Raw genomic sequence first — 19466 nt, forward strand, 5'->3', positions numbered from 1 at the left:
CAGTTTTCAACCAGATGACCAGTAAGAGCAACTAATAACCGTATGTTTAGAAAGTGCAATAGTAGAAATCTTCAGTAGGCTGAAAGATCACATTGTTTTCTAGATAATCCTGTGGAGTTTGTACATGCATGCATTTTGCATGTCCTATTTTGTAGTAGAAGTTCTGCATTTTGAGTAGGAAGTGGTACCTGAAATTAAAATCAATACCCAGCGCATAGAAGAATGCAGTATGGAGAAAACAACTTTTTTTTTTTTTTTTTTTATTAAACAGCTGTGACTACATCTCAGTGATTCAACCTTCTGGCAGGGTGTTTCTTTAGACTGGAAAACTGCCAGTTTGAAGCAACTCTGAAATTAAAAGTTCACAGCTGTTACTTATGGCTGTTTACATTCTCAAAGACAGGCAGCTGGAGCTTTCTTCCTTACATGAACAAGGTGAGATTTCAGAGAGGTGAGGAACAATGGTTTAAAGCTGACAAATCAGCATAGTGGTAGGAAAGCATGTTTTTGGTCTTGTATTCCCCAGTCTCCCTGCATGCTGTGCAACTGGTACTGGCACCAACCACTTCAAACACTGCAATTTTATAAAGGGTTTGCTTAGATGAACAGTACTTTTCATTTCACATCCCCTGAAGCTGGAACTGTTTGGCTTTGCTGGGCAAAACCAGCAAAAATCCAAGTCTAGCTTTTACACCAAGAACCCAGTATCTCAACGTACCCAGGATCGGTTTAGACACTGTACTGTCCAGCGGACTACATCCTCCTTTGGAGGGATGGCATGAGTTTGCTGTGATGCAAAAATCCAGGCAGCACTTCTCCAGGAAGAGGCATAATTTCTGCAGTTAGTTCCTCTTCCCTGTGGAATATTGTTAGGGAAGAAAGAAGATAGGCCAGGGTGGTAGGGAAGGTGGGTCTCAACTACTCATTTTCTCTTCACCTGAGCTGTCTCTGCACCACAGCATCTTCAGCTCTGAAGATGTAACAGCCCTCCTTCATAAGGCCTGCTAAGGCTCAGTGTGATCAGTGCGAGGCAATGGGGTAAAAAATAGTGGTTTAATTGCAGGAAATGATCTTAAAAGTTTAAGCCATGTTCTCCTTACTGATTTGGCAGGGAACAGAAGAACAAAAACTAGTTTTATTGATCCGCTTTCTCTTACAATTACATTAGGAAACTAATTTGTAATGCAAATTCTCCATTCCCATGAATGATCAAGGCAGTAAGGGAGCCACCTATTTTCTGAAGTTAAAGAGAGGAAAGCAAATTCTCAAATGCCTGAAGACAGCAACAAGATTGGAATAAGAAGTATGCAAGCCTGGAATCTCTCTTAAAAATTAAACAGCTTTATTTAAATACAAAGTTACTGTAAAACATACATTAGGATACTCTCATACCAATATATTAACTATTGTAATCAGTGTACTATTTATTAAAGCATAATACTTGTGATAAACAGGAGGAAACAGCCTGTAGAGTTTTGTTTTGTTTTCCTGAAGTCACAGACCTGGACAATTTAAAGTCAAGCTGTAAAAAAAAGCAGGTTAAAATCTAGTTCAAAAGAGCTTTTGCTCTAAGTATGCAACTCAGACGTTACTATTTTTGTCTGATAGGAACAGGATACCAAATATCCATTTGCCTTTCATAAAGGCAGCATAAAACCCAGCCCGATTCTAATCTGATTGGTACCCCACTGGCGTCAGTGGGTGGTCTGGCAGCACAAAGCTCTGCACCTAGGAAAACCAGGGGTTTTACAGCTCTGTCAGTGCAGAAAGCCAGGTGGTTTTATGTTTTCTCTCACCAGGTTTTGAGATCTCTCACCCCAGGACAACGTATGTCCTTTCTGTTAGGCACACACAAACGCCTGCAGAATTACAAAGCAGCACTAACGTGCTGAAGGTGCAAGTGTGATATCCCTGAGATTTAGCAGGAGTCTGCAGAGTATAAATATACACTTGTAAGTATCCTAAAACAAGGAAGTTAGTCAATAGCAGCTTTACAATGCAACGGAGAGGTACTGAGTTTGGCATAGGCAGGAAGAGGAATGGAAAAACCTTCCTCTTAGGGCTACAGGAAAAGCCACCTCACTCCAGGAACCGGTTGTTTAGGAGCAGGGAGATGGCCTCTCCTCTCCACGCCACGTTTCTGCCAACCAGAAATAGTCCCAGCAAAATAGTTCTTGTGGTTTCATTTGACCGCTTTCTAGAAAATAACCTCTTCTCCCTTATGTCAGTTCACCAGTGCAAAACAAACACAGCATCTGAGAGAACAGTTCAACGAGGTTTCAAGGCAGATTGCTATTTGCAGGAAAGTGAAATAAAACTACAGGGCAAAAGAAACCTTGGCCACTTTCCACAAAGAGATTCCCAAACACAAGCTGAGGTTGTGTATTTGAAGGCTTTTAGCCCGCAGCATCCGTATGTCTGTGCTTTACGATCACAGCTAGTCTAAGAGAAAACCCAGCAAGAAACCCTCATCTGATAAATAACCGTTCTTCTCTTTTCAAAGGCAGCCAGTACAGCAGTGACATGATTGCTTCTTCATCCAACAGTGTTTGGTCAAGAAAGTGCGGCAGGGAGGAGGCTCCCTTCGGGTCCTCGGGCTCAGGAGCTGTGAGTCACGTGGCCGTTCTCTCTTTGGTGGAGTCTCATCCTCTGTATGTGTTCGTAGCATGACTGGGCAAGGAACGGAACAACCCGTTATGGAAAAGTTTTGGTATTTTGGACCAAAATCTGGTCTCTCTTGCACGCAAAGTGAAGCTATACTGCTCCCAAAGGCAGGATTAAATCTGCATGTTATAAATGAACAATAAGCATATTCTCTAGACTGGAAGGAAAATAACCTCCTGTGCTAGTGTCGTGGTTTAACCCCAGCCGGCAGCTAAGCACCACGCAGCCGCTCGCTCACTGCCCCCCCACCCCTGGGATGGGGGAGAGAATCAGGAAAAAAAAACCTCGTGAGTTGAGATAAAGACAGTTTAATGGGACAGAAAGGAATGAAAAACAATGATAATGATAATAATAATATGACAATAGTAATACTAAAAGAATTAAACTATACAAAGCAAGTGATGCACAATGCAATTGCTCACCACTCATTGACCGATGCCCAGTTACTTCCTGAGCCGCGATCCCCCCTCCCAGCCAGCTCCCCCAGTTTATATACTGGGCACGATGTCATATGGCATGGAATATCCCTTTGGCCAGTTTGGGTCAGCTGTCCTGGCGGTGTCCCCTCCCAGCTTCTTGTGCCCCTCCAGCCTTCTTGCTGGCTGGGCATGAGAAGCTGAAAAATCCTTGACTTAGTATAAACACTACTTAGCTACAACTAAGAACATCAGTGTGTTATCAACATTATTTTCCTACTAAATCCAAAACACAGCACTATACCAGCTCCTAGGAAGAAAATTAACTCTGTCCTAGCTGAAACCAGGACAGCTAGGCATATGAACAGCCCTCTAAAATGAAATGAGAGTGTAGCACATCAGTATTCTCTACTATTCAAGAAAGGCTACTGCAACTTGCAACTGACACTGTTGAAAACATTTCCTTACCTCCAGTGCTGTTAACAGAAAGTCATACAGTCCTCCTTGATTGGTGGGGTCCATCAAGTCTCTGATCAGATGGATTTCAGCTCCTAGGTGCTGTATTCTAGGAGGGGGGAAAAAAAAAAGTCACAACTAGAACAAATTTCTGGGCACCGGTGTTTGTGGGTGTATGTTTGAAATCAGATTCTGGAGAGAAGGAGGCACGGATCTGGAAGTCCGTTGCTGATTCCTTGTGCATCACCGTAATCTTCTGGAAGCTGAGTCCTTGAGGAATCCCGGCATGACCGGATCTCAGCAAAGATGCTCAATCATAAGAAAATTTCAGCTCCTCCATTTTTCACAGTCTCTCTTATTCCCCTCCTCTCTCATCTACAGTTGAGAAAGCTGCCTAGCAAACAAACCTGTATCATCCAACACAACTGCAGAAAAAAAAACCAACTTCTGGATTTCATGGCCCCAAGTTTAAACGTTTCACCCTTTTTTGGAGACCAAGCATATCTAGGAAGTCAGTCAAGGATTTTGACTGAAATTTGCCAGGAAAAAAAAAGTACAGTTTCATTCTACTGGATGCAAGCATGTTCCTGCAGTTACAGTGAGAGCCGCACAGCCAGAGTCTCTTTGGCAGAAATGTGTTACATTTACAGTCCTTCCTACACAGGAAAAGTCTAATTACTAGATGGTTGGTGTTCAAGACCTTCCTAGTCTCCAAACTGAATCACAGTGCCCCACTGAGAATGGAAAATAGAAGACATACAATATATAGATGATGCCTTGAAGGCATCAACAATTGGCCTTCAAAGGCTTCATGTTCCTATTTTCTATGGTAATCTGAGATGCAGGTACAACCGCATTTCCCATGACAACTCTGAATTATCCTCTTGGATAAAAGATGGACACTCAGGAAGTCCCTAGCCACTTTATATCATGGCCAACACCATCACACCACAGCTGGCAGACAGTAGCACGCAGAAACCCCAATACAGCTCAGGAAAAAGCATGTTAAAACACAAACCCCAGTTTTTCATTTAAACTATTTGGCCTGGAAACGCGGCTGTCCCTTCTCTGATTGAGGTATCGCACAAGAACGGGACCGGGAAATGAAAAACTTCCACTTACTTTGCTCGAGATACAACATACATCAGTAGGGGCAACAGGTCATCCATGGGAAGCTTGTAGTCCTTCTCTACGACCCGGGACACTGTGCTCTCTATCTCCTCATATGTCTTCTGGAGGATCACCAGCTTTTCCCGGGGATCCACCGTGGTGCTGTCAGCATGAAAACAGCCATGTCAAAGATGCTTCCACTACACGGCTAAAGAGATAAAGCAGCAGAACTAAAAAAAGATCAGAGCAGACTGTCATGCTACAAAAAAAAGTCCATCAATTATCTCAAATGGCTGCACCAAAAAGGAGTCAATGAGGTTGTGCCAGGAGGCATCACCAGGGTGTAACATCATCCAGATGGACCTTGAGTCTTCCCAAGTCCTGAGTATGACGTGCTCACCCTAGTGTCAGTCAGGACAGTGTTTAGACAGGACTAACCTGAGTCACAGTCCCTCAAATAAAAGCTGAAGAGCACGGGATGAATCACTTCGGGCGTTCTATCAAGGGACTAATACAGTTGTCACATCTGTACGGTTGGCTTTTCTGCCCGTAACGTCCTGCAAAGGTACACGTAGCCTGGGCTGCCTTCCCCAGAAGAGAAGTCACGTTGGCTTTCATAGGGAGGCTCTCACCAGGACTAGTGTACTTAGGGACCTGAGAGCTCCTGTCTGATGGATCCCACAACACTTCCCTGCTCCCCTTTAACGTCCTTCCCACTCGTTACTGCAGCACCATCCCCTAGGCTGGACTTCAAGCCAATAAATCAAGCTCAGCTTCTTAAATTGAGCTCTGCTTTGCTACATTAACATCTTCGGATGCCACACTGGATGGATAACCCTCATGTAGCCCCGTGTGTCCAGAGCAATGGGTTCTATCATGACCAGGCAGTCACAGCCAGGCCCAATTTGCTATGCACACTGACACGAGTGAACTCCATTTCATCAAAGTCAGATTTTGTGTAGGAATATCTCTACAAAATTAAGGGGAGATATTAGCCAGGGGAGGGTTGCATTTAAACATGATCGATATTGTCTTGATATTTTGGGGGGGGGGGGAATAATTCTATAGAATTTACTTTATCTTTTAAACAGAAATAACATCACAAACAACTTTTCTTTAAATAATCTTGCAGGCTGACCCAGAAATGCTTTTGTAAACGGGTGTAAATTTATGGCATTTCCCAGAAAACAGAAAATCCCTGGTTGTCAGTCGGAGGTTACGGACAGTGACTTACATCAGCTTCTGCAAACACTCTGTGGCGGAGAGGAAACACTTGTCTTTGATAAGGGACCGCCTCTGAAAGGGAGACAAAGAGTTGTGCATCTGTAAGAGCATCTCTCCGAGAGCCACCACATGGCTCCTCAGCGCTGGACCCAAAATAAGCATGTTTGCTGCCCATAAAGAGGGCAAAATAAAGCTGTTGTAGACAGTGCCACCCTGTGAACACACTTAGATGTCTACAGTGCCACTCTGAACACAGATGTCTTTGAAATACCAGCGAGCAGAGCCTTACAAAGCAATCCTATGCAGAGCTCATATTCCCATCCTTGGAAATTCATACGCAGTAGCTACAGATCATAATTAATCAACACGTCATGTAGCTCTGATTTCTGAGCACAGTCTGCCCTGTGGTCACTTAGGTGAAGCTCCGTCATTAGCCAGCACCAATATGTAGCCCCAATGCCATCTCACTAACACACCAAAGCTAGCTCTTGGCGTTATTTCTTACCTGGTTGGTTGTCAGGGTGAGATCTTTCAGAGGCCAGAGGTGTCTGAAAGGAGATTACAGAGAGAAGATTTAGAAGGCAGATGTCCATGTCTTAACTCCACCCTAAGTCAGTTTTGACTGTTTTTATCTCCTCATTCAAGGTGATGCTAAAGTCTTGTAGGTGCATGAGGCTGAGTTTGCTCCTCTCGTTACACTGCTACAGGAAGAATTAATAGCTTAGACTCATTAACCTGAGCGTAGGGTTCATTTTACTCACAGATGCTCCTGTAATAATCAGTGGAGAGTTTTGGCACTTTCAGATTCAATTCCTCGCACTGAGTATAGACTGAATCAAATTGCCAAATTGAGACTCTGGGTCTCCTGCTACCCTGCTTAAGTCCTTGAGCTGCAGATGATGCTGTGTTAGAAGAGCTCACATGCCTCTTGAGTCTGAGTAATTGGTCCTCACATATCAATTCCAAAGATGGATCTAGCTGCAGGAATGGATGAAAGAAACATCTGGCCCCACAGCCTTTCCCCTGTCTTGAGACTGTGTGCCTACGTTGTCGCAGCAGACACCATTGGATGGACTATAGCCCTTTCTAAGACACATTTATAAACTCTGTCCAATTGGTCCTGAGTTGGAGCAAACCATTTGTTTGGTGAGCTAGAAAAGAATATTTTTGCTACACAAAAATGAAAGTTAGTGTAGATAATAGCAGCTTTCCACTAGTCAATGTTGTCTTTCCAGACAGTATCGCAGGCACTCCATGACAGGGCGTCCTCTGACAGCCTAGGAAAAACTTCAGTGCTACAGCCAGTGATGGACCCAGGAACACGTTATATGTCCTTTCCTCCTGTGCCATCAAACCTTTCCCTGGCTGCTACCTTCCCAGCTGGTATCACGGGGTTGCATCCTGGGATGAAAAAATGTCACTTACTTCTGCACATCCAGAAACTCTAGCAGCTTGATGTCAGGAAACAGACTTAGGTCCACGATCCCTTGGCAGTAGAGGTCATCTTCTCTTTCATGATAGAGCATGTAGAGCATGAAAAGCTCGGGGTAGAAGCAGGGCAAGATCAGTGGCAGGACCACACTGCATGCCTTCTCATCGCTATGGCAGAGAAAAGCAAAGTAGTGAGACCTATAACCTTGATATTACCAAGAGCCACACAGCACACAATGGAAGAGGCAGCTTCTGAGACTGCAAGGTGTTCTCCTTGTTCTCCTCTCCTTCCTCCACCTTTGAGTTCAATGTCAGCTGGACAGTAGTGACCTATATAACACTCATGCGTGTGCCCACAAGCTGAAGATGTAAGTGCATCTTATGCTGTAGGACAGGACAGGGTACTGTTTCTCCACAAGATCTCCTTAGTCACTGGGAGAAACCTGGAGCACCAGAGACCTATCTCCAGCTGTTCTTTCTGAGCTGTTTCAGTAGAGCACTTGTTATTGCTTAAGGGATAAAGACCAAATAAATTCAGATAAAGCCCTTTTCCAGCTGGTTACCATTCCACCAACCTCTTGGCTTCATTCAGCCCACGTGGGGATGGCTGCAGATTACAGCAAAGAGATTTCCAGACCAAATGGGGACAGCTGAAGAAAGATGCTTCTTCCCACCCCGAAAAACCCTAAACCTGGGTCCCCCACAATTATTCCTACCTTCTTATTCTAGGAACATCATGTCTTCTACCTCCTCTGCCACATTTCCCACACTGTACACCCTATTTCCAGGCCTGCCTTTCTCTCAGTGCTGGTATGGAAGTCACCATCCCTGCAGCGAACAAGTTCCTGTGACTAACGCAAAGCACACGGTAGTGCTGGGACCGCTGTCTCGCACACAACCATGCTACTGCACAGCAGCTGGTGTGGGTAATCTTGCAAGGCCGTGTACCACACACACCTCCAACTCACCACTCTATTCTGCTACAGAACATGATTAGAAGAAGTTGCTGTCACGCTTCAAGCAGAACTACTGAAAGCTTTGCATTCAGAGAGAAGTGTGGGCACTCAACCTGACTCAAATGGACAAATACAATCAGTTCAGCACTTAATGTATTTTAGAAGACACCCCATATGTCCAAGCAGCTTAAAATTAAACAACCAGTGGTGACATACCTTATATCTCCATCCATACACTTTGCGGGCAGTTGGCCTTTCTGTTCCAGTGCCAGATGGAGCAAACCCCTAGAAGAGGAGCAGAATCAAGGTTTAGTTCCCTCCCTCCTTTTTTTAAGGGTAGTTTTTTATTCATAAGTGAGGAGCTCAGCTGTCCTAGCATCAAGTGGGGTATTAGTAAAGCTCTCTGTAATGCTCGCAGTGTTGTTTCGGTATTCAAGTTTCACTGTTTGAGGGCTTTCTCCATTACCAGCAGAAGCGCCAAGAATGAGTAAGTGTTTCAAAAATCTCCATAGCTTCTGAAGAGTAGGGTGGTCACTCTGGAGATCCTAACAGTGGTGTGCATTGAGCACCATCTCCTTGTATTCCCACTCAAGGGACATGAGGCTTCAGAACCTGTCACACCAACCAATTCTCTAATCCATCTATGAACATTAGAGGATGTTCATACTCTGAAAAAGTAGCTTGGGTTTGTCATGATATTTCCAAGCCGCAACTTCATAATCTTAAAATGGGGATTAGGGACAGGTTGCCTTTTTTTGGTGTAGAAGTATCAGCCTAGGAAACTTAGCCAGGGGGGCACAGCAGAGTAAGGCGGGTCTCCCTCCCCACACTGCATCTGAAAGGTCTTGAGACACAAAGCAAGCTTTCCAAGGTATGCACTGAGCTCAGAAGCACCTTCACATGAACCGATGCTCGGGCTGTCAGCCCTGTTATACTGTTCATGAACACAGCTCAGATCAAATCTGACTTGTTCCCATCAGCTGGGCTGCTGTTCTCAGACTGCTGCGGGACAGACAAGCCCTCAGCACAGAGCTGGCAGCCTTTCTCAAGCACACAGGGCTACGCTGATAACAACAGAGCTTTTATCCAACCTCTTATTTTTAAGGCAATACCACCTTGAGTGCAGCTAAAGGCAGAGTTCCCCACCTCTGCCTACTGTGGCATTTCTTGTATCTTCTCCTAAAAGATATTCAAACAGCAACAGGACCCCAATCATGCCTTTGATCCAGTCCTTAATTACCCATGGGCACAACCACACAACTGAACAACCTCATTTTAGAGTCACTACCCACATCAGCCGAGCCTCAACAATGCGCTTACTCTGCATGTTCTTAACTCCTGTTGAGTTGAGGCATGTTAAGCTTAAGCTACTTTTCATTCAAACATAGATATCGAACACCACTGTTGTGTGCTCTGATAGACTTTGCTGTCCTCATTACTTAGTGAGGTTTCTTGCTCGTATTTGTGCTTGTCTAAATGAAGTCTTATTATGGATAACAGCTCATTGAGCTGCCATAACTTAGTGTGATTTAGTCACATTAAAGCCCCTGGGTCACATACTGAGCAATGGGCATAATAAAGGTTTTCTAGGTCCATATGACCTCAGTTATTGCAAATAACCCTTTATCTAGCACCATTCTGAAGCAACTCTCCCAAGAAATATGCTGTGAAATAAAGCAGCCCTGTGGCCTGAAAAAATGATCCCAATGGTCTACTCCACAAGCCCTCTATGCTCATACCCATTGGAAGGACTCAGCGTGCTTGACTTACTGGTAAAACTCCCATATTTTCTTTGCATAGTACTTGACTTCCTCTTGTGCCATAGTCAGCAAGTGTCTGTTGGCCCCAATCCCAGAATATGTTGCCTGAAAAGCAATCGTCAAGGCCTTCAGCAGCTTTCCCAGTGGGTGCAGGGAAGACTTCAATGCCTGCATGACAGAGGAAAACTAAATTTTACAAGTCAGCCCTTGCCATTAGTAGAGGATAACACTAAAAAGGCCACCCAACCTTCTCTTGTCAGCAAAGGAGAACAAGCCTAGAGGTAATCAACTATAATTTTGGTCTATTTTTGCTGCCACAAGCCCATTCTCCTCCCATTATCAAGCAGAAATGTGCTTAGTAGAATTGCTCTCCTGATGAGATTTGCTGTGATATTCAAGAGAGAGAGCAAAGGGTGCTTCAGGGAAAGGCTGGTTGAGTGAAAAACAACCACTGAGAGTGCATTGAAGTTTATTAATCATTTCCAGCAGCTGGTTATTCCCTGACACAGTTTGAGAACCAAGAGTGAAGCTTTATCATCACTTCCTGGCCTGCATAGCTGTACACAAAATGGATGTCCAGAAAGCACGAAGGATAACCCTCTTCTTCACAAGCGTAGGTATTCACACATAATTTAGAGAAGACTCTTGAAGTCACTGGCAATGTTATATGTGCTAACAGAACAGAAAGTTGCTATGACCTGTGTCTGTGTCTGGTGGACAGACGTGGATCATTATGGTTTTAAACTTTACCTTCTCTAAATAACTCTGTAGTGACTCCAGCCCCTGGTGTTGGACAAGCTCTTCAAGAATATCTTCTATCTTCCAGGATACATCCTCAGTCCCCCTGAAAAGATGAGAGGTGAGGAAGGAAAACCACACAGTGAAGCCCTGGGATAAATCCCAAGTGGTATTGCAGGTAGATTCCAAGGGGGCAATAAGACTATTAGAACAAATAAGTTTTTCTCTACCCTTTTCAATGCAATTGCTCCACTGGCTTACACCACCTGTGACTATCTAAATTCATCGCCTTCAGCTCCCCTTACAACCAGCCTGGGTTGCATCCTGCACATGCTTGTCTGATCTATTTAGGTATTTTCTTAAGGGGAGATGAGCTTGCTCTGCATCAGCTGATGATGTCAGTGTCCTGGTTTCGGCTGGGATAGAGTTAATTTTCTTCTTAGTAGCTGGTACAGTGCTGTGTTTTGGATTTAGTGTGAGAATGATGTTGATAACACGCTGATGTTTTAGTTGTTGCTAAGTAGCGCTTATCTTAAGTCAAGGATTTTTCAGTTTCCCATGCTCTGCCAGCAAGCAGGCGTGCAAGAAGCTGGGAGGGAGCACAACCAGGACAGCTGACCTGAACTAGCCGAAGGGATATTCCATACCATGGAACGTCATGCTCAGTATATAAACTCGGGGAGTTGGCCAGGAGGGGCGGATCGCTGCTGGGGCATCAGTCAGCAGGTGGTGAGCAATTGCATTGTGCATCACTTGTCTTTTCTTGGGTGTTATTTCTTTTTTTTTTTTTGTTATATTCCTCTTCACTACAATTATTATTATTATATTATTATTATTATTATTAGTTAGTAGTGTATTTCATTTTACTGTAGTTATTAAACTATTCTTATCTCAACCCACAAGTTTTACCTTTTTTTTTTCCCCCTCTTTTCCACCCCATTGGGGGCGGGGGGGGGAAGCGGCTGCGTGGTGCTTAGTTGCCAGCTGGGGTTAAACCACGACAGTCAGCTAGGTTTCCCTCAAATACAAGAGGACTCAGCGATGACTGGGTCATGTGCAGATGGCTTACATTTAATCAAATGAATCCCATCCAAATTTTCACTTACAAGAATCGGTCTCAACAGCGCAACCTTAAATTCAGGCTTAAAATTCATCCTCCTGTCTCATGAGCAGGAACAACTGGATAATGCTTGGGTTCATAACTTTAACACAAAGCAGACTCCAATGTAAACCATTATCCTCTCTACACAAATGGGCTCCTCTGTTGCAATGAGGGCATGTGATACTCATACCTTTGGCAGAAGAGGTACTCCTGAGATTTCCGCAGCTCCTTGCTCGTTTGTATGTGGAACCCCGTGAAAGACTCCTCCATTTCTTCTTTGCAGCCAGAATGGATGAACTCCAGGAACTGGTCATAGATTCCCTTCCATCTCTTCTCCACTGGGAACTCCTTGAGGCCCAGCTGACTGCAAAACATAACAAGGCATGAGGCTTTTCTGCGTCCCTCCTCAATTATTTCAGACTTCACCTTCAAATATGCAATGTTCTCCAAAATCAGATATTAACACAAGAACTATGGGAGCAGAGAAAGATGGCAGTGCCTAACTGGTAATTCAACGAAAAGCAACTCAAGTCTCTTGTCCTGACAATGAGGTACTTTGTGTGAAGAAAAAATTCCTGGTGCGTGGAACATCCATAATCTGAATCGCTGCTGGTGAATTGATCACAGGCTTTCTGCTTCACTTATGGATGTTTCTAAATATAGACTATTTATTTCAACTGAAAGCCTGCAGAAAAGACTGGTAGCAAGAAGACAGTTGAGCAACCACCACCAGCAGCTATTGCTGCCTGAAAAGCACAGGAAGCAGGAGCTGTTTCTGCAACACAGATACTCTGATGGACTGGAAATGTTTTGAAGAGGAAAGAAGAGGAAATTGAGCTGGGTTTTGCAAGAGGAATTCCCCTCAGAGGACAGGCAGCTGTCTTTCCCACTGGGCCTCCTTCATTTGGGTTAAACTGGCTGAACCCAGGCCCTCCAGCCTGGCAACCAGAGCATCCCTTTGCAGGGTTCAGCCCTGAGGACGAATCTATACTAAAGGATGTGGCCTGATAGCTTCAGCACAGTTACTCCTGCTCTGCATTCGCACCATTGCCTGCCAAAGCAGCATCAGCACCCCATGAAGCTCTGATCCTGGCTCCACAGCCTTCCTCCACACAGAGCACGACCCAATTCAAGCTCTTCAGAGCTTCATGTGCTGTGCTTCACTTCTTGATTTTTGGTAGCTTTCCTACCTCTACAATATCAGCTGGTAATATTCATGTAGTAGCACAGAGGGACAGGAAAGGAGCAAGTGATGCACTTTAGCAGCCCAGCTTTGCCTGTATAGCTTCAGACCTGTGTGTATACACAGAAATGCGTGTGTGCGCGCACACACATGCACAAATCACTGAAAATGTTAAGCCTCCAAAACTCTCTCCAGTCTGAGGATGGGAGTATCTCTGGGTGGATGGTGGCAGGATGGGAGTAGAACATCTGTTTTCTGCTTCCTCTGTGGCATTAACATTAAATGACAAACTATGCTCTCCTTTCCTCCTTCTCTCCTTGCACGTAAACCAGTTTTTAGATCAACTCTTTCAGCAAGGATTGCCTTGATCCCATAGGGATTGATCCAGTACTCCTCTACGCAGAGTCAAAATACAAGCCATGACCCAAGAAGTCAGCTCTTGTTGCTCACACTTTGGTTATCCTGTCATCCAGCTGCTCGTTCGACGTGTTCAGGATGCCGTGCGTCTGAAGGCCTTGGCCCGACTTGTTAGTAAAGGTTCCCTCCAAAATGAAGCCATTGGCAAATGACAGCTTTCCCTGCAATGGAGAAATAAAGGGTTATTCTGCCAAGATCTCATTAGAGAGAGGAAACAAGCTGGACCGAGATCTCAAATTCTCTTTTCAACAGAGCCAGGCTCCTGAAACGGTGACTAAGAACAACTTCCAGCACGGAGGTGCACATTTTCAGCATCCAAGGCAATAGTGTCATTAAGGTGGCAGTCACTGGAGACAACACATCCTTGCTATCGAATGACACACGTAGGATTCTGGAGGGGAAAGACTGCCGCAATCGCAGAGTAAAACATTTGCATTATGCTTCACAGATACCCAATATCTTCTTTGAGTATAAAATTTTCTGGCTTAAATTTGACAATAGTTATTTCTAATCTAGAGTGAACACATGAAACTTCAATTTCTCCTCTGTTTTTCCTCTGCTTGTTAAAACTACAAGCAAGTTTGGCCTCACAGGTAGGGGGAATCATATGATATTCACCATAAACGCTTTCAAAATATTTGCTGCTACCAAGACAAACCTTAAATTCTCTGAGGCAAATACAGAAGACATGCAGTAGCTTGACTCAAACTTAGAGGTTTTAATTAAATCAAATCCAAAGCCAAACAATATCATAACTAGTCTGGCTTTGAATACGAGCCTGAAATCCTCATTGCTACTAGCAGGAGGCACTCCATCGTTAGATAAAGAACAGAATTTTCTAGACTAATCACTCAAACTAAACATTAATTTTGGAGGAACCAGTATCTAAGCACTACAATCAGTCTCTGCAAAATCCACCCCGAGTCTTCTGGCTGAAGAAGATGATGACAAACTCTTCCTCCCATGACAAGTCAGTAAATGACAGAGCTCATGTGCAATCATTACCAAGAATCTATTTTGACATCCACTCAGTCTGATATAACCACACACTTCCTGTCAGACTCATCATAGATTTCTGTAACAAGCCAGAGGACTAGTTTTCCCTGCAACGGGGCACTTTATGAACACTTTGACCAGCTATTTCTGTTAAAGGTCAACCACAAAATATTGAACATGTCAGTGCAGTGTGCAGATTGCAAAATTAAGCTTCCAAGACCCCTCAGCTATGTTAACGTCTCAGTTACGTTAGCATAGTGCTGGTACTGCAACTCCGTTTGTCTTATACATCATTTCCTGTTTTCCCAACCACTACAAAGGCTAAAACATTTGTTCTAAGAATACAAAAGCATCCCAACTGCAGCTGTGAAGCACAGCCAAAAATGTCCCACAAAAACCAAAAAAACCCCAAACCCTCAATGTAAACAAAACAGTAAAAAACAAAACAATGCACAAAGCCCCCAGCTACTTGAAGTCTCTCAGCTGCAGCCTTCCTTCTGTGAATGAGACTGATAATAGAAAAAAAAAAAATTCCAAAAACCAGGAAAATGTTATTTTCTGGGGGACTGGGGGAAGTGGAGCAGGAAGGTATGAACTTTGGAGATCAATTCATTGGCCTTTCTGGAAAGCAAACAACAATAGAAAGGCTGAGATGAAGGAAGTGCTCACCTTTCCGACAAATGTTAGATCTTCTGTGAAGTTCCCTTCATAGACAGAGTCATCTTCCAAAAGCAGAATCCCAGAACCCTTCATTTGAAAGCAGAAGTAGTGAATTCATGACATGAACTTCCTATCTGCTCAAATTCATCTGGAAACAGCCACTGGCTTGGACTATTTATGGGCTGTAGAGTCTGAGAACCTTTTTGAAAGCCCAACATATCATTGCAATGCACAAGAGAAAAGCAAGGAGGTACTCTAGAGATAACCCAGTAGGCATCACTGCACAGAGACATCCTGGGTAGTCAGGAGGTTTTAAACAACAGTACTGTTGCATTCATTTTCCCTAGAAGAAGGAACAAAAGGCAGGCTCCTGTTCTAAGATCGGTCACCAAGAATTGCCGTAAGGTTCAAACTCGTGGTCCTCCCAATCCTGTGACCTTTATGTGATTGTAGCCAATTGTGTCATTCTTTGCAAGACGGTTAAGAGAAAAGAGGAAGGCAGCTGCTATGTAGAATTAGCTTTGTCCCTCGCTGTGCAGTCAACAGGGCTTTAATGAGCTGCTCCTAAGCATTCATTAAATGACTCGTTCCATTACCTCCCAACTCCCACGGCTGCTTACAATAGCACACATTTCAGGGAAGGAGCACCAAGATGCAGAACAGACACAAGATAATTTATACCACTGGGGAAAGATTCTTCTTGTTGGGGCTTAGCCCGTGGTTTGGGCCCGAAGGTTTATACGTACCCATACCAGCCAGAAAATGTGGTCACTTTTAGAGCTGTTACACATTTTCCGCTGGAATGGTTTTCTTGATGGAAAGTGCCCTTTCTGGCAAAAATAAAGGGTTTCCAAGGGAAGCTTCTTGGCCATACCAATTTTCCACTAGGAAAACTGAAGTGACTGCTCCCCACCCGGAAGCCTTGTGAAGTTAAAGGAACCTTTGGCAGCTGGCAAACCAAAAGACAGCTTTATTTTGGTTGCCTGCAGATGGAGGTTTTATGGAAGGCCCTTCCGACAAAGTTTCCATGCTAAACATTTTGTCCTAATTTGGTGAGTGGGGAAGGGGTTGTTTGTTTTTTTAGCGCGTATTTTTCATGAGAAGAAATGCTTTTATTTCCAAGCCAGTTCTAGCAATGCCAAGCCCTTTTGCTTTTCCCACTAACATCTGTCGATGGCTGAACTTGACAGCCAACTTGTCACAGGTAAGCTCACGTTTGAAAGGTAAAGATTGAATGATCTCTAAGATAGATGTAGTATAATATATAACTGTGCAGCACTTCACATATGAGTTCTGATCTATAATTGTGACCTGATGGTCAGTCGAACAGCCAGACTTATACGGTGTCTTAGCATGAGCAAGGAGAAGTGACAGTCTCACATCCAGTTTCTACCTGCACCTCAGGAAGATGATAAGAAACAAGACTTAATCTAGGCCTTGTTCTTCAAAACCATTATCATGGTAAAATATCAGTGCTTAAGCTTTCTTGCTTTCTATTTTCCCTCAAAGATTAATTATGAAGTGAAATCTTAATCTTGCCCTTGATGGGGAATTCCACATCCCACCGATCTAGAGAGTCCCCTGAAAATGTGTACTCACCACCATTTTATCAGTATGAAATGTCCTTTGATAGCAGACACCCGACTGGGTTACTACAATGCCTTGTCCATGTTTGTGATCATCGAGCCATGTCCCTATGTATCTCTCCCCTCTGGAATGCGACAGAAAACAAATTATGGTTTTTCCCTGTTTTCTTAGATCTTAGTCAATTTGATATATCACTTACTGAGGCTAGTTTTACCCGATACAGTGCTGCATGGAGCACAAGTGCCAGATGTACTGCACAAACTCAATTCATATGATGCTTCCCCAGGAGATCAAGCCTTATAGCAGAGGTTGAACACACCCCACCTTCATCCCCAAGCCTCCCCATCAAAACATGAGGCTTTACCCCTGCCAATAGAGGGACAAAACTGTCAGGCACCTAAAGCCAGCTCTGATCCATATCACTTTTACCTATCTTTGTCTTCCCAGACTCCATATCCATTCTTCTTGTCATTTTCCCACTGTCCTGTGTATTTAAATGGATGCTCAGCTGAGAAGTTCTCCAGTATCCCAAACCCTTGACGCATGTTGTCTTTGAAGTAACCTTTGTAGACCATATCATTCCCATACCTGCAGGGAGGCAGACAGACAGAATTTAAGACTGTGACTATTTGATAGCTACTATCGGAGTAGGGCCAGGAGAGCGAGTAGATCAGGCTCATCTGCCTCCAAATATTTGACTGATAGCTCTGGAGCCAGTAGTTGTTCACTATTAGGAATGCACATCACCCAAGCTAGTCACTCCAGAGTTAGCTTTCACCATTATCCAAGGACACAACACTTTGGCTTGCAATTGTCCTGGGAGAGGCCACTCAGTCCTTGAGCTCTCACCAGCCGGGTCGCAGTGACCACTGGTTAAATCCAGAGTAGGAGTAAATCAGATCAAGCAGGAAGCCAGCTTTACCTTCACCTTTCTATGCTCACCAACCACCCCTTCTCCTGGGCTCATCCCCCTGAGAAGAGCTCCCCTTAGCTCTGTCCATGCTGGCCGGCAGATCTTCACTGCTACAACAGAGAAAGCACTTACGCTAAGCAGAGTTGTCATCTGTAATTATCAACGTGCGCTCACATTTGACACCAGAGACACTAGCACAACGCTACTCAGTTGGCTCCAAGTTCCCTAGAGATTTCTGCATGTCCTGTACTCTGCGTTCGATTCATAAATAAGGAGCAGAGCGTGCAGGTTGTAGGAAGGAAGACGGCCTATCCCATAGTAAGCAGCTGGAAAGCTGAGCTGTGTGCTCTCCTCTGCCACAGTTGGCTCAGTGAAAGCAGGGGTATTTGCAGCAACAACGGGCAGTCCAGTCTTCACATTGGCCAACCCATTTGGCTACAAGCCACATGTGACCTAAGCAAAGATGAGGATGCTGTTGCGCTCACTGCTACATAAACAAAGCAAGCTGGCCCTGTCCACTTAACCCCGTAGGCTGCAAATGAAACCGGTTTATATCTACAACCTGCTGAGCAGGCCTCCGCTCCCATTTCTGCCTTTCTAAATGGAAGGTAGACGGTGGGTAACGCTGGGACACCACCATGTGCCCACAATACAGTGCTTTACAGACCAGGCTCCATCCAAATTCCCAGCAGTGCTTTGAGACACTGGTGTGCAAATGACTGTTTCCAGAAGCATTTTGATGAGTAAATAAGACAACCTCAGACTCCATTTCTTAAGTTAAGCTCTGGGTTTAAGCTCAGAACTTGAGTGACCAAAAAAAAAAAGCCAACTGCGGGAACCAGCCCTCTTCAGCAGTTCAGGATAACAGTTATGACTCCCAGACCAACAATCCCATCCATCGTTAAGGAACTACTCTATACAAGATTTAGTCCAGATAGCATGGCCAGGGGAGACAGGAGCTGTGCGCTCCACCATGTCTGTCCAGGGCTGATGGCACACCACGCACTCTCTGCTCGGCAACCAGAAGCATGAATGCAAAATTATATCCTCACCTGCAGGGCACAGAGGATGCCATGTCAGGTAGTTACAATGGTCATAGCTTGCAGAGAAGCTCTTACTATTCTAATGCTCGGGAGACTCAGGGCTTGTGAAGAAGCCATACTGCCCAACTCCAAAGCAAAAGCTTCTGGCACCTGAATTACCCTGGGTTTTACACTGTGACTGAGCCTTCCGCAGTGAGGTGGGAACATTTCACCCGTTAAACACGTGGAGTCCCCTTTTTCCCCAGAGTTCGTCTTTGGGTTTTACTTACTCACAGATTCCATAGCCTCTCATCTTGCCCTCATACCAGTGGCACTTATAGCAGTCATACCGGTCTTCAGATTGGCGTGGGACAAGGCATATTCCAAACCTACAAGGTGCATATGGCAGAGGTCAGCATGGCAGAAGGCGACTCAGTTGTACTGGATGAAGTTTATAAACTAAGGACCTTCCAGACTCCCAAGTTGATTTACATGGGTGGGGTCAGCTCTACCTCTGACACTATTTCCAGGTGTCAATGGACTTGGTCCAAGGAAGAGCTCATCTCCTTGTGAGCTGCAGTCACAGTTTCTCATTGCTTCTTCTACAGAGCTACTTTCAGTGTTGTTGGGTTTTTTCCCCTCTCTACCCCTTCCCCAGTTTAGGGGCTGAGTTAGACTACCAAAGCAATTGCTTTGGCCCAAACAAAATGTTTTATTAATACTGACACAAAGTATTTGCGATATTTTTTCCCTTTAAAACCTAACCTATTCTGGAACTCATGTAGAAATGAGAAATCTGAAAGTCTTACTTTCAAAAAATTTTAGAAAAAT

At 44.4% G+C, this 19466-nt stretch overlaps 1 protein-coding gene across 1 annotated transcript in view; it reads right to left on the reverse strand.

Moving 5' to 3' along the window:
• Positions 1–1331: 1331 nt before the first annotated feature.
• Positions 1332–19466, reverse strand: part of ALS2CL (ALS2 C-terminal like) — a 29415-nt gene continuing 11280 nt past the window's right edge. Inside the window, exons 11-25 of the mRNA XM_050892360.1 lie at positions 18926–19024; positions 17130–17288; positions 16713–16824; positions 15123–15200; positions 13491–13618; positions 12048–12221; positions 10768–10861; positions 10028–10185; positions 8474–8542; positions 7296–7469; positions 6376–6418; positions 5881–5942; positions 4659–4808; positions 3549–3645; positions 1332–2670 (exon numbers count right to left, since the gene is read on the reverse strand). Coding sequence (XP_050748317.1) covers positions 2599–2670; positions 3549–3645; positions 4659–4808; positions 5881–5942; positions 6376–6418; positions 7296–7469; positions 8474–8542; positions 10028–10185; positions 10768–10861; positions 12048–12221; positions 13491–13618; positions 15123–15200; positions 16713–16824; positions 17130–17288; positions 18926–19024 — 1669 coding nt within the window. The 3' untranslated portion in view covers positions 1332–2598. The remainder of the gene's footprint in view (positions 2671–3548; positions 3646–4658; positions 4809–5880; positions 5943–6375; positions 6419–7295; positions 7470–8473; positions 8543–10027; positions 10186–10767; positions 10862–12047; positions 12222–13490; positions 13619–15122; positions 15201–16712; positions 16825–17129; positions 17289–18925; positions 19025–19466) is intronic.

This window comes from Gymnogyps californianus, chromosome 2, assembly GCF_018139145.2.
Source record: "Gymnogyps californianus isolate 813 chromosome 2, ASM1813914v2, whole genome shotgun sequence".
In the NCBI taxonomy this organism is placed as follows: domain Eukaryota; kingdom Metazoa; phylum Chordata; class Aves; order Accipitriformes; family Cathartidae; genus Gymnogyps; species Gymnogyps californianus.